General features: G+C 37.8%; 1 protein-coding gene across 11 annotated transcripts in view; it reads right to left on the reverse strand.

Moving 5' to 3' along the window:
* TCF12 (transcription factor 12) overlaps positions 1-15,776 on the reverse strand; it is a 162,811-nt gene that overhangs the window by 119,131 nt on the left and 27,904 nt on the right. For 10 of the 11 annotated variants that reach the window (XM_017827490.1, XM_017827493.1, XM_017827489.1 and 7 more), the window contains one exon: positions 22-95. In XM_017827490.1, the coding sequence (XP_017682979.1) occupies positions 22-95 (74 nt within the window). Of the gene's footprint in view, positions 1-21; positions 96-10,970; positions 11,071-15,776 lie in introns of those variants that run through there. The other variant, XM_017827494.1, reaches the window with a different exon arrangement.

The raw sequence follows: 15,776 nt of genomic DNA on the forward strand, positions 1-15,776 counted from the left end.
TTTATTATGTGGGTATCTTACCCTTGAAGATTCGTATGAAGGACTCGGCTGACCACTTGTTCCCCAGGATGTGGCACCTGTTCGCTCATCCATACCTAGGAATGAAAAGAAAAATACAGACCTATAAGAAGTGATAGCCAAAACAATGTTCTCTGATGCAACCTGAAAGAACACTCATCTGCTTCCACACACTTAAAGCAAATTCATCTGCTTCCACATACTTAAAGCAGTATTTCTAAAAACAAAATTTAAGACGAACAGTTTCCTTGTTAATTAAGCTGGCTACAGAGGAACCTGCTCATTTGGACACCTGCAGCTGCTGAAAACAGGAGCATAAAAAGCCAAGATTTGCCAATCTGCAGTGTGTGCCCTACCCAATCCATAAGAAATTAGCATGAGGAACAAAACAAGTGCCAGGATGCGAACACGGGGGCTGTTTGCACAGCCCGATTTCTCCTGCATCTTAAGCACGGAATGTTGCAGCACATACTGTGAAATGTATACTTGTTATCTACTCTCTGCTCTTGTGTCTTGCTTAAGTATTGTAAAATGTGCAAAATTATTTCCCCTCCTTGGCCTTCACATGACACACGAGATATTTTAGCACAAGGGGGGGAAAAAAAGGCAAGACAGACTGGTTATGTTTCAATGGCTTAAAAAACCCACAGAGGCTCATGGTGTCTGCCCTACTAAAACAGTAATGTTTTTTACACTCTGTAACGGTTCTTTTAGAATCAGTTCCTTTTATGCAAATCCAGGTTACAGATCACAAGAGAAAGGGGAAGGAAAAAATAGGGAGATCTTTAAGCACGGTATCAGAATATATATCCCACGTATCATTCCATTGCCAGTCAAATTTAAATGGTCAAACCATCTTTAAACCACACTCCCAAACAACTCATTGCAAAAGCACCTGAATTCCTACAGCAAATTCCTTCATACAGGATAAAGCTACTATTGTAGCAAGTAGGTTCCTGATTAGCTGTATTACATGATTTTTTTGTAACGTGTGGAACTTCCATCCTGAACTGCACACTTCCACGCACTCTGGCCTCCAAAACTCATTGCTTCTCTGTCACATGAACTTTTCTCACAGCTCTGATAAACAGCATAAATTCTTTATGTGATATATACTATAAAATATTTATGAAGCTTTATAATGTCATAATTTATAAATAAGAACTAAGTGTCACGATTTATAAATAAGAGCAGAGCACAAGTTACTCCATACGACCATCTCTAAACCCTAACTTTATATTGCAACTATAAAATTTTCATTAATGTTTCTCTGACTGACCATACTACAAAGTAGAATTTAAGTTAATACTTCAAATAACTACCTATGGACTACTAGTATTCTAATCATTATTTCCTTAAGAAATGTGCTTTATGAAGCTATAAAATACTGCTTTGACAAGGACAGCCTGCAGAGGGGAAGGTCAAATTGAAAGTACAGTATAATCAGCCAAATAAAAAAATATAGACACCTTTTGTGTACTGCAGGAAAGATCCTCAAGGTTGAAAACATCCTTTGAAAATGCAAAACCACCACTATATTGAGCCAGCACTTTGGGGAAGTTTGCTGCATTTTGCAGCTGACAGCATTGTTGTTGTTTCATTGTAACTGGTCCAGGAGCTGAGTAAAGAGTCGTGGCTGGCACTGACAAAGGCAAAAGTAATCTTTTGGCACAATTGACTCTTTTCTGCCAGAAACAACAGCTCTAATAATCCAGTGATTATCATAACAAGTCTTCCATTGCTTTAGTTTAAAAAGAGACATATGGTGGGGGGGGAGGAAAAATATCTTACTGCAAGACCAAGTCCTTGGGAAAGTTTAAGACACAGTACATGATATTAAGCCATTTTAGGAAATATGTCAGTAGATAATGGTTATGCACAGAGTGTTCAGAGGCATGACCCCTGATCAGTAAAACATGCTACTCATTTAAAAATTTGAGTCAGTGGGACATAAGGACTTATGTTAAGGTTCTGCTATATCAGCACATGTACAGCTAAAAATTCTTGTATTTTAATTCTACCATTTGAATTATGCAAATAATTTAAAGAAACTGCCTTCAAACAAAATGTAAGAGTTTAAGATGGGAAGGAAAACTGATTTCTAAATAGTTCCTGTCATTTTTTCTTCTAAAAAAGTCTAGTACAGTTAGCTAGAGTAGTCAGGAGTATCAAAACTTCCTTTTTGCTGTTAGGTGTCTTTTTCCTCCTTTTCATGCAGCATTTTTTCTTCTTACAAGACGTAAACACCCAAAAATACCCTTTAAAAAAAATTTGCACACAAGGAACGTACTTTCACAGTTTAGATGTTCTGTGAAGGCTACAAGAAAAAAAAATTCATATACTGCACACAGAGCACCAGTAGTCTCACTTACTGCTGCTTGACATCTGGATTTGACCTGGAATGACACCCCTGCTGCCCTTGGTCTCCATCAACATAAGACACCAAACAAGTGCAGACCCAGGTAGGCAGCAACACAATCAGGAAATCAGATTTGTGTCTATGATGGCACTCAAGGAATCTGTTCTGGTTTGGACACTAATGTGTCCTTCCACAGATGACAGGTAAAAACCAACCAAATATTGCAAGAGACAAAGACCCAGACAATTTCTAGCAGGCTGGGCACAAACAAACAACACGTACTTTAATGCAACTAAAGGTAACTCTACTGAATGAGCCAGGACCATAAGATACACCTTTTGAATGGAAAGCTCCTGAAGTGGGGAATACTCAGCAAGAAAGAACACAGGAGTCATCTATGGGAATAAACTCAATATAGTCTCAGAGCAGAAGTGTCATGAAAAGAGTTCCAGCATTTTCCTAATGCAGAAGAGAATGGAAGAACTAGGGGAATCATCACCTTTGTACAACACCTTCCACAGGGAAATGTGGGCACCAATTCCAGTATCCACTGGATAAGGGGCACAGGAAAGCTGTGGCAGTTAGAAAATGTGCTACACAGGGAAGGGCTGCAGTATCTCAGTCTCTATAGGTAGTGCAAAAAAGCAGAACATTGAACAACCGTGTTGTTCTAAAGGTCCAATAGCACAGACACGTGCACTCAGGCAGACAGGAGTACAACGAGGTTCTACCCACACTTCCTTTTTTCAGTAGGCATTGAAGATGGAAAGTAATGGAAATGACTCACAATTTCATAGTTCTCAATCAAAATTGACTGTTTCTACAGCAGAGACTGTAGCTTAATGAGGGGGTGATTCAGTCAGCCTGATGCTGCTGGAGCACCTCGAGCCACCAGGCTGGGGCTGGGCTGGCTCACACGGCACCTCCAGGCACAGTGAGGACCAGCAGGACACGGCCCTGCCCTTGGCCAGCCCCAGACAGAGCACAGCCCAAACCCTCCAAACCCTCCAAATCCAGGCCCTGGTCAGGCTGCAGGAAAGGCTGAGCGTTCCTCACTCACCTCAGGAAGATGGGCCAAGTCACAAGGACACTTTCTGGCTTTGTGCAGTGAATTCTAAAAAGGCTTTGCTTAGTTGTTACTTTTATGATACTGCTGTGAGCATTTCAAGCTATTCTAGAAGAAAAGCTGAAGAAACTTGTTGCCTCATTACTTTGACATATGTATTCATCCTGAAGAAACAGGTCAAAACATTCATCTAATAAAAAAAATTGGATCTCACAATCAAACCAAAATGAAAGCTACTCTTGCTGGCATAAGACAAAGAAGACTATATTTAAAACTTATTTCAAGAGACACAGGCTCTAATGTTCGTGTAAACACGATAATATACTTTATAGGGTTACCATCTGCTATGATGTTGATCAAATAAATGATTTGACAAAAAAAATCACATTGTGGATTGTTATACTAGGTACTCAAGGTATGAGTTTCTATCTTTTATAGTTTTTTTATCCAATTTTGTTTCAGAGTAATGATATTCCTTCAGATAAGATTCAACCGCTGAAATCAATTACAAAAAACCTACAGCACAAACCATAACAGTGCTGATTGTGTTTTGCATCTTAGACACAAACAAATCAATCTACCATTAAGCCATATATTGCAAAGGTCTATTGTGAGTATGATACCAATTATTACCTAAAATTATATTTTAGATCTAGACTTTCTAGTAAGGGGGTACAAAGAGTAGAATTATTTGATGGAAAAACACTATACTCAAATATTTTAACTTTCAATGGGCTAAGACTAGTTCTCAGCCTCTTCTTGTTGCTTCCAATAGAAAATATTTCTCTTTTTAAAATAGACTCTATTTTTAATAACATAATAAAACCATTTATATTCTAACAAAGAACTCAAAATCCACAAGTCAGATAAATAAGTAAAGACAAGATACAGTGCCATACATTTATTACTCAGGGAGGGGGTGGAAACATGGATGATGGGGGACCAGAATGACACTCAAACCAAAAGCAGCTTTGACAATAGATGTAATGTGGTGGGCTTAAAATATACAAAGCTAAGGGCATTAATCAAATTGAGAAGGGAAATGAAACACAGGCAACCTATCAATAGTGTAACCACTTCAGTGCCATTGGCATAAATTCAGATGTGACATTATAATTAGGTAAAAGACAAATCACTTTCATTTTAAACTATATAAACAGAGGACTTTCCCTCCATCCACCCCCAAAGGAAAAACAAGGGGAAGTACAAGCATGGGGGGGGGGGGAGAAAAAAGAAATTTCAGATCTCCATCTATACTCTTTCTTGGAGAATGTACCAATGGTCTTACAGCATATGGATACCAAGTCACCCCCGTCATTCCAGATAAAAGATGAAAGTTCCTCCCCAGTAACAGACCTGCTTATTAGAGGCACCAGTGGGAGTAGCAGAGTATCCCTTTCTGTACCTTTTGCTCCAGAGAAGATGGATGGAAGACCTAAGGATATGTCACACAAACACCATCTTGAGTCAGGGTTGTCTGGCACAAACCCCGGACTCCCCAATTCCTTCAGGAAACTGCCCAAGACAGTTTTATTACGTTGCATGATGCTGCTCACCCTCCTCACTGGATTGAGCCGTGGGGTCACAGATCAACTAATCCATCCTGTGGTCTAAAAGTGAGATTCCTCCTGGGCTTAACAGTTAGTTTCCATCTCTTCCCCACCTGTCCAGTCAGGTTCACAACCATGGCAGTGGGGGTTATTAACTTCCAGCCTCTAATGGCAGGGATTTAGGAGCACAAGGAAGCGCTGCAGGGACTGAAGCCCCTTGAGGAGACATCGGTTACCTCGACTGGTGCCCGTAAAACACTTGCTTCCATCTGAATATCAATCTTTGCAAAGATCAGTTTAGAAAATCTGTTTGAAATATCAACAGTGATTATCAACAGGAGTAAATAAATTAATTTTCATTTTTGAAACACTGTTTATCCTGGAGAATTCCAGAGCATGATTATCTGACATAGCAAAGAATAAACATCTGCTATGCCAGTTATTGTGGAAATTATTTTAAGAATTGTCAGAATATGCATTATACCAAGTTCACTTCTATCTACAGAATAGGTAATCATAATTAAAACTTCAGTAGAACAAAATTAGTCAAATGGGAGGAATGTACAACAAGTATACAATTTCCCTGGGCAGTAACCAAAACTGAGACCAAGAATAAGATTGAGAGATGTTAAAAATTAATTGTAACCTAAAATATCAGCAAATTGAATACTCCCTGTATGGAAAGCTGTTTAAAACCTATACTTTCATACAGAAAATTATTTGCAAGAACAGTATTTTCTCAGGTCAGAATAAAACTTCGGGGTGTACACTTGAAGAACTTTTTCTAATGCAACAAAAGACTTACATTATAAAAATACAGAAGAACACGGAAAAAAATCATGTTGGTTCAGGAAAACTAAAGAAAAGCTTGAATTTGTTTTAAAAGTGTCTATTAGCATCAAAAGCCAGTACCAACAATACAGTTCCTGCATAACTATCAAGTATTTTTAGATTTGTTTCAACTCATTACCTAAATACAATTTGCTATTAAAAAAAAGGCAATTACTACTTTTAACTTGATTTCACAAACAGTCCTATTCATTTCTTGCAATAAGACCTATGTACTCCCTAAGAACAAAATTAATTCCTGTAATAGCAGCACTGTTACAGAAATGTCAGAAATTACCTGCTTCTCTTTCCTCATACTCTCTGCTTCCGAGACTCTAAATCATGTCACCAAACCCCCCAAGTGACTTGGCGTGACCTGGACACTTTAAATACAATACAACCCATTCAAAATAAAATTGGAACTGCCACTCCCAACACAAACTGTACTAAACCAGAAAACTTCACACTGCTACACCCATCTTGCCAGAAAAAGTCCATCATGTACAGTTCAAGGAGGAGAGCATTACTTACAATACTGTATGTAATATGCTGTATGCAATGCATTTGTTATTTGTCTATAGTTATTCAGACAATTCAACCCTAAGTTAATGAAGAAAACTATAAAAATTAGCATTTAAACTATTAAAAAAAGGGAATTTCCTTAGAAATCCACAGAGGTGCTCAGAGCACTGTACAGTAAAGCCCTTCTTCGCCCCAAAGAAAGAGTATTTCCCTATATTAATACAAGCTTTAATCTTATTCTTTGATCCAATTTAAGGTTAAAATTATAAAAGAAAAATTAAAATGTGAATCTCCCTAAATTTTCCTGTGTATAAATAATGTTGACATGTGTGCACACACAGAGTGTATTTTGAAGCCTCCCTGGTTACAAATGTGAATAAAGCAAACCAGCTTAGAGATCAAGCCTTTAGCAGGGATACAACTCAGAGCTTTTATTCACAAGCCAACGCACACCCACAGTTAAACTGCTATTAAATTGCATCATGCTGCTTATTCCCCTCTCTGTGTTGAACCATGAAGTATCAGACTGAACAGCTCTAACAAGCAAGTCTCAGCCCTGTGGTACTGCCTATCATAACAATCCATTCTACTGGCAAATTTTCCTGTGGTTACTTCAGTTATGACTCAACAGCTTTATATAACCACACACTTTAAAATATATATATATATATATTTATATTTATATACACCAAATCAAGGGCAGTGTCACAAGACTGCACACACCGGGCCAAAAATAATCAAATACAGCCTCACGGGCAACACTGTTACCAACTGTATTACAACAGCACAGGAAACTGCCAGTTCAGGCACCAGAAGACAATAAATCTGAGTTACACAGTGTATAACTGAGGTGCTAACCCTCATGAGCAAAGAAAACGTTGCAAGTGTGATAGCTTTCCTCACAACATGTCTAAAAACGTTAAGAAAAAGTACTTTCAGTCATTTACTGTATCACAAGGTGTCCGGCAAATTCTGACCCTGTTGAAAACAAACTCCAAGATCGACCTGATGTCAGTATCCTTTCATGGTTATGATGATTGCCATGCATCTTTATGCAATTAAAATAATCAAACTGCAACAAATTAGAAGTACTTTGTTGATATTTAGAAGATCATTAATGAACACCCACATCTCTTAAGGAAGAAGAGACCATCTGACATACCAAGCAGAGAGGGAACAAAAAAAAAAGACAAAGAAAAAATTTGTGAGAAATATCATGTATTTTGGATTTCCGACTTCATGAAGGTGCATCAGTGGAGAAATCAAGCATCAGACAAAAACCTTGCAACCTAGTGAACCAGAATTCTGAGCTTTAAGTATAATGACAAGTATAGTATAAGGTACAGCCAAGTAAATGCCAATGTAATTCCACATTTACAATTCTATGACTGGGAACAGTCATTGATCACAGAAGTCTGAGTGTGAGTCTGAATTTCAGAAGATCTACACCAAGCCATTTCCTAAAAGTATGTGGAAGAAAACCTATACTTTGCTAAGGTACATAGTGTCTCTGTATCTGATTTTTAGCTGCCCTACAATACTGAAATCTTAAGGAACATCTTACCAGCAGCACCTCACACTAAAACAATACACACAAGAGTCTAAAACATCTTACACTTTTCATAAAACAGAGCATGTAGAATACAAAGACCGAAAGGTTTTCAAGTTTGCCTCTAGACAGGCATATCTTTAAAAAGATTTCTTATGATTACTCGTTCTACAGAGCACATCTAAGTCAGCTGCAGGAATCAACTCTCAGTACTGAGCAAACAGAAGTTACACATCAGGGTTGTGTGAACTTCAGTTTTTCATGAGAGAATTCAGGTTCTTTCAATACAGCTGGGGAAAAGTGTCTGTTACATGAACATGTCAGCATTAAACATCCTCTTTGAATTCTAAAAACAAAGTTTATCTGTTCAGTATTTACACAGGGAAGAATGCTTAATGGATAAATGCAGGCACTGCACATCTGTTCACCTAAGCCAGAGCTGTGGTAGGCTAGCTCTAAGTTACATGTGAAAAAAACAATAGAATAAATAAAGCAAATGTTGACTTAGGTAATTATTACAAGCTGCCTCACCTATTTCTCTCCCCTTTTGCCAAAAATCATGAAGAAACCCTCCATACTGCTTCATTTGCAATCGGGAAAGAAGCTTTTGCAAGGTTAGGGCTTCACCATTTGCCCTGCAGCACAATGAAGTGCCTACCAGTTTGTCCAAGGGAAAGGCAGCACCTCTTCCCTCAGTAAAAGAGCTGACTAGGGCTGACTGTGTTTTCTTCTATTATTTTAGGCATGGAGAAAAAAATGTTTAAAGTAAACTATTAAAAAATTTCTAGAAGCATCTCTACCTGCATTTATATAGCTGAGAATTTGAGCTGATAGAAGTTAACACTAGGCTGCAGAACCAAGGACTACTTTTTTCCAGTATGCATTTTGTACCATCAAGTGCTTCCCCCTCCATAAGCTGGCTGGAATGTAATAAGGCTCTTGCCAGATGTTCTGCTTTTGCAGAGGTCCAAAACCAACAGTTCTCAATAATTCCATTACTTCCAAAAGTCATAGCCAGAATCCAGTCTGAACAAATGGAGATCTAGCACAGCCCGTGCTGCCAGCACGGCCCTGAGACATCTTAAAAAAACCTCCAAACAAACAAAAAAACCCCAATAAACCTTTCTTCCCTCAATGCTGAGACATTTCTTCCAACCACTTAATTGACAGAGATTTTATTGGTATTGTTAAACTTCATTCCCAAAGTAAAAAAAAAAAAAAAAATGTTCTCTGACAAAGGAGAGAAATCTGTCTTTAAATTTCCCAGATATCATTACATCTGCCCAAATATTTGCTGAACCGAGCTCCTTGCTGCCTGGGCTGTTAGCTGCCTCCTGAAGCAGGCAGGCAGGCTTTGTGTTGACAGCTCCCTTAGTGTGAGTGGCAGCAAACGATGGTGTGCCCACAATGCTGGAAAGCTGATATGATACAGCTCAGTCTCCTCCATCAACAAACCAGGTGGAAGGACCGACTGCTGCCTGATGTTAATGGGCCTTGTGCTAATCCACAGCAGCGCTGCAGCCACAGACATCTCAGGGAGCCTGGGCTGCCTTCTAGCCCCAAAAACACTTGTTTCTCTTCATTAGCTGTTCCCACTCTTTCCCTTCATTTATAGGAGAGTCTGTTCCTCCCCTTGACCTAAGAAGTGTCACCACAGCTCACTGAAGTACAAAGCTGCACAAATCCCGTTTTCACTGGTTCCTGCCTCCATCACCAAAAGGTATCACCTGACCTACTGATTTCTGCTGCACTTCAGAACCATCCACATTTTAACTATCTTCTGGGAGTATATCCATGTTGTATTATCTGATGTTATCCAGCTTATAAATGTGGAAAGACTACCTTTCAACAACAAAATTACACCGGTAGAGGATCAGTAACACAGAAGTAACAACCTTAGAGTAGTCAAGACTCCCCGTTCAGCATTGTGATATTTAAATGCTAAAGAGTAATTACAATAGTTCAACATGGCTAGTTTAGCAAAAACATGCAACTATTCTGAAAATAACTTGAAATAGTATCACAGTAACTAAAACCAAAAAACTTAGTTTCCTATTGCAGAAAATAACTACTAAATCTGACAGGGTCTGGCTGTGGTGGAAGTGAGTCAAGAAATATCTCCATTTGCTAGTGAAGATGTTGATATTTCTCTAACTTTACTTCTTAACCAAGGACATTTTTTTCCTGTTTGAAGATTTCATTGATCTTCCTTCTATTTCTTCTGCTAGCTTGTTATTTAATACTCCATAGTCTGGTCTGACTGCATAACACTTCTCCTTGGCTTAAACCCTAAATATCACACTTTTTATAGAAATCTGAGTTTTCAATGCTTTTCTTGTAACAAGTGTTACATGAGTTAAAACACTCTTAATAAAATCCACTTAAAAACCATGCACACTTCAGAAGCAGAACTCTGACAAAATAGTTAGAACTGGAATTTATAGTCAAGTAACCCCATTTTAAATTGCCTTCAAACTATAACAGCCTTACAGCTGGAACTGACATACCTGTTGCTGTTAAAAGTGCATTCATGCCATTTTTTTTTAAATGAGGACAAGTTGCACTTTGAATACAAAATAAATTTGCTGTTGCTGCTTCTCCAAGTTTGCTGTTACAGCAGTTCTGTAGGTTATAGCTAGAAAATGCTGAAAGCCAATAAAATACAGTAGACAGTCTTTCTGTGGTGAAAAGCACCCTTACCTAGTAATTATCCTTCTTACAGTAATAATACAGCATTAAAGACTTTAAAACATTTACTTAAGTAGCCAGAAAGCAAATAGCAATCAATAACTAATTATTTTTGTTTAATTCCTCCTTCCAGGATGTTTTAAAAGTCCTTCTACAAAAGCGCCAAATAGTCTTATAACTTCATTCCTATAAAAATTACTCCTTAATTTTAAGAACCGATTTCCAGGGATACTTAATCAGAACGCTGAAGCTAATGACTGTACATTAAAATTAGGACAAATACTGAAAGTTTAATATTACAGTGAGCAAGACAAAGAAGTGGATGGATACTGAAACCCTTCAAGTCCCCGGCACCGCAGAGCAGCAGTCACTGCCAGCACAGCATCCAACCTGCAAAGCTCCAGCGGCACGAAATCTCCTCATGAGATGTCTTCACACAGGCCAGCAACATTTACCAGCTCCTCACAAGGGATTCTGCTGCAGGAACCGCTGCCAAACAACAGCCTATGAGTCAAGGTTTCTGTATGCAAACACAGCCCATCTTCCTAACGACTGAGGGCTGGCTGCCCCCCAAAGGGGGCCATCCCGCTTCCCGGAACACTTCACTGTCCCCACTGCTCCTCCGGCCTCTGCCCTCAGAGCAGCACCAGCGTGTGGTAGGGACCTGCAGGAAACCTGCTCACAAAGAAACTTGTAGAAAACAGAACCATACAAAAAAAAAAAAAAAAGAAAAAGCCTTGTTGGTTTCTGGCCAGATGAGCTCACAGAAGTATTTCACTACCAGGCCAAACACCACCAGTGTTGGCAGAGAGGAAAGGGAGAGCACGAGAATCAGACAAGGCCAAAGTCAGGGTTGTGTGAAGGGCCAGGGAAGCCAGCCCAGCACTTCTCAAGCATTGAGACTGGCTGTATTTAAAAAACCCAATGATTTCTTCAGGGGGAAAAATAAGAAAAGAAAAAACCCAACCATCACTGTGTGCTGATGCATAAAATCCTGCAGTCTACTTTGGGACTGCTGGCTTTATTGAACTATTGGTACTAAGCCAGAGTGTGAGAAAAATAACCGAATAATATTTGAATTACATCAAACACCAATTAGCTCATAAAAATCTTTAAAATACTGAATCTGCTCAGTGTTGGGGTAGAAACAGGTTACCAGGAAGTATAACACTGCCAGAACTCTCACACACATACTTTACTGTTCACTTACTAGAATTTTAGCCAGAAGTTAGAAGAAGAGTAAATTACTTCAGAGTAAATGGCAACAAAACGCAAGCATTTTCCTTCCCTCTCGTTCTTCCGTAATTAAAAAGACAAAGAGTAAGAATCTTTATTCAAAAATTTCAAAGTACATTTTGAAATTTAGCCAAAACAAGTCTTGGGTTCCATGTGCCAAATAAGTCGCTTCTATAAATTACTACATCCCATTTTCTCTTTTGTATTTTAGACCCTTGAGCACTGCCAAAACAAGCCAATTTAAACAGATTGCCCCTCTGGGTGGTGACTTTAAGTTTAAATTTTGTTGGTCTTAAATCCTGCAATCAGTTCTCTATATTGCTGCTTTTAGCTCTGGCAACAGCTTTCAGACTTTGCTTCACTTTGTACTTTACTTGTTCATACTCCAACACTCCAATACAGTGAAATTTGTGTAAGTGCCCAGATTTGCTCAACCACTCAAAATAAAAATGTTACCATTTATAAGGTTATCAAATAATTTTAACACAAGACAGACTCTTTGCATTCTTGTGAAATACATAAAATAACAACGAGAACAGTTTTTGCCTTTTTGGAAAAGAAAACCATGACTTGGTATTTGGGGAAAAAATTTCTTATATTCCAACCACAAACAATATTATTACCCTTCAATATATTATCATTTAAGTGTTTTGCAGAGCACACTTTGAGAAGGTGTAATAAGACATCAAATGTCTCTTTATATCCCAGTTTATAAGTGAAGAATTACTGACACAGGTTCCGAGGAAAAACATCAACCCTCCCTCCCAGATGCCAGGAAGCATTCTGAAGATCTGAAGATTCACAAGTGTAATTGAGCAATTCAGAATATACATCACATCCAGCTCCACAACATATGCTCACATGAACTCAAAATGCAGAACTTACTCCTTTAGACAAGGCTGCCCCACATACTTTTAAGAAAATTAAGAAATACTTGTAAACTGAAGTGAATTCACAACTCATTCACTTCACCTTCAACACTCTTCACCTGAATTCTGTGCCCATTCCACAGACACACGTGACACTTCCCTGACAGCCAAATCCACACAAATACTGCATTTCCACAAATTATATGAAGGCCCAGTGAATTAAACAAATACGTATTAAGGCACCTGGCAGGAATCACGTGAAACAAATGTACAAATTCAAGTACAAGAGCTCCAGTAGCAATTCTGTTCTACTCCATTGCACACACCTTAACATGTAAAGCTTATATTTAAAAGGTCACACAAGGGAAATAAACATGTGCATCACTCAGGTGTATATGTGCAATTTGGCCTTCAAAAAAAACCTGTGTAAACTACCAATTACAATATCAACTTTGCCTCAAGGAATATAAATTTTTGTTAGGATTTTATTTATTGCTTTTTTTAAAGAAGAGCCAAGCAAAGAAATCTGAAGCCACTTCTTTTTATGTTTTCAAGTTTACTGTTGAATTTTTAAACATCAGAGCATAACTTGCTCTGAGTAAGATATATATTCTTAACTAATTAGCAGGAAACTCTAACATTGTGTACACTTCAGCCCCTAAGATCTCTTTAGCCTAGTTTTCGTTTTCCTAGAGGACTCAGAGTGATCATTATCTTAATGTTGAATCTATTAAGAGAGAAACAAGAGAAAAAAACTAAAAAAAAAAAAAATCCTATGAAATATTACACTAAAAAGAAGACAAAATAACAGAGTAAAACGAGCATGGAGAAACAATCAATATCTGCTTTTATTCAAAAAGGTTCAAAGTGAATAAAAACTTCACACATGGTAGAACCTCTTAAGACCTGTGAAGACTCTAAGTCATCCAAGGACTAATAAGGTTTTCAAGAAGTCTTCATATATAATACACCTCATTCCTGCAGAATATAAATTCGTAACTCCATCATTGTAAAACCAGAGTTTAGTCATTTACAAAATTTTGTAAAAATACAGATGAAGCTAAGCCCTCTCACCTTATTTTCTATTACGAATGAAGTACATTTGAAGTCAAAATTCTATACTTGCTGTACTTGACTAAATCCAGAGTAATGCCATCTATAATACCAGTTACAGGGAAATCATAGAAGAATCTGCTGTGGTGCCTGTATTGATCTGGTGTTGTCCTGAACACTGATGGAGTGTCAATCACATCTCCTTCACACCCACATCCCTCCTTCTAACACAACGTTTACAAGATTTCTTTAAATCACAATATATAAAAAATACAGCAGAAACTATAAAAATTACAGAAGAGAACATCAGTATTTTAAACAGGTCTATCAGACTTGATATTTGGCCTAAGAAAAATACTGACTACAACTACAACAGTGTCACTATTATGTGTATGCCACCTTTTACACAAGAAAATCCACTCAATGCCATTTTTAAAACAGCTTCAAAATTAGAGGACTGTAACTGCAGCAATCTTAAGGGTGTTAAGCTTCCAGAGCACAGCCTGTTCAGAGCAGGGCTGATTAGCTCAATCACAGCACCTTGCTCACAGCAGCTGAGAGCCCCAAACTGAATCTAAATCACACCAAGCAACTAAAAGCTCAGGCAAAAAAAGTACTTCGTGCTCAAAGCATCGAGGATACAAAAATAAAAAGAATGGATAACCTACACAAGTTTATGAGTTAACTAAAACCCTATGACATGTGTTTTATAAAAGTATAGAAAGTCTCAAAATCAACTCCATGAACACTCTTAAATTATGGAATCCTGTCTGAACTTAGTGATTGCAAACGTGGTTACAGCACCAAAAATGTTATGAGGGGTGGAAGGCACTGCTAGTGATGAGAGATAAGGGGAAATACGAGCCAACTGCTCTAGCAAGGTTTTGATTAGCTTTTACTTTGTCCCTTGATGTTGTCAGACTCATTGGAATGGAAAAATTGCAGGATTTATTTTGTTTACTTTTCAAATGCAATCGAAGTAATTCAAGGCCACCAACAGCCTAGAGAGGGAGAATGAAGCACCTGTAGAGGTCAGCATTCCAGAAGCGTGTCAGTAAAAATGAACCAAAGTGTCAAATTCTCTGTTCAGGAGGAACATGATACTATGTGTGTTGAATAATGATAATTTAATGCATCTATACACATGCATGTATCCTCTGTCCTTTAGACAAGTAGCATGGGAATAATTTTGCTCTGATGAATATAATGTGGAAGAAGATGAAAACAAAATTCCTGAACTGGTTCATCACAGCGGTAATACTTGAATAAAACCAGTTTCCTTTGGCAGAAAAGAGCCACCACTGTGATTAACTGTTTCATGAATTTAATATAAAGAATTTCTACAGAGAATTAAATAGGATAATTAATACGTAGATGGCACAGGAAACTTTTAAATTTACATTAAAAGATTTCCAAAGGAAATCAAATTGTAAGATTCCTTCCTGGACTTTAGTTTTGCTCGTATCATACAATGAATATGCTATAGCAAAGGGTATTTCTAGGAGACTGAGAAATATGTGCTCAAACAGTTCACAAATTTAAAATACTGTACAACAATTAAAATATCTTCTACTAGATCATGAAAATGCATTAGAAATAAAAGCATACTTGTTTTATTATTATGCTATGAGGTGAAAAGGATCATAAGAATTCTGAACACTGCATCTTTTCTCTGAGTGTGTGCCAAGATATCAGGTTTAATCAAAACTTTCTGTTGATTTCAGGAGGAAACTGGCACAGAAAACACTTGCTACACAAAATCTCTGATTTGTTTGGTTTGGTTAGGTGTAGTTCTTCTATGTTGACCCAGGCATTGCAGATGGGGTTGCTCCTTGCAACTTGGAGAAGCAGCTTAAGTTATGAAACTAAAAAGGGAAGGTCTTTTTCATAAAAAAGTTAGTTCCAAAAACAAATTAAAAAAAAAAAAAAAACCAAACAAAAAAACCCCTAACAACAAACTAATGAGCCTGCAGCAATAAAACTAATGCCCAGCCCATCAAAAAACTTGGATTTGGAATTCAAAGGACCTTTCGAAAAA

Source organism: Lepidothrix coronata, unplaced genomic scaffold (assembly GCF_001604755.1).
Source record: "Lepidothrix coronata isolate B3197 unplaced genomic scaffold, Lepidothrix_coronata-1.0 Scaffold140, whole genome shotgun sequence".
Classification (NCBI taxonomy): Eukaryota; Metazoa; Chordata; class Aves; order Passeriformes; family Pipridae; genus Lepidothrix; species Lepidothrix coronata.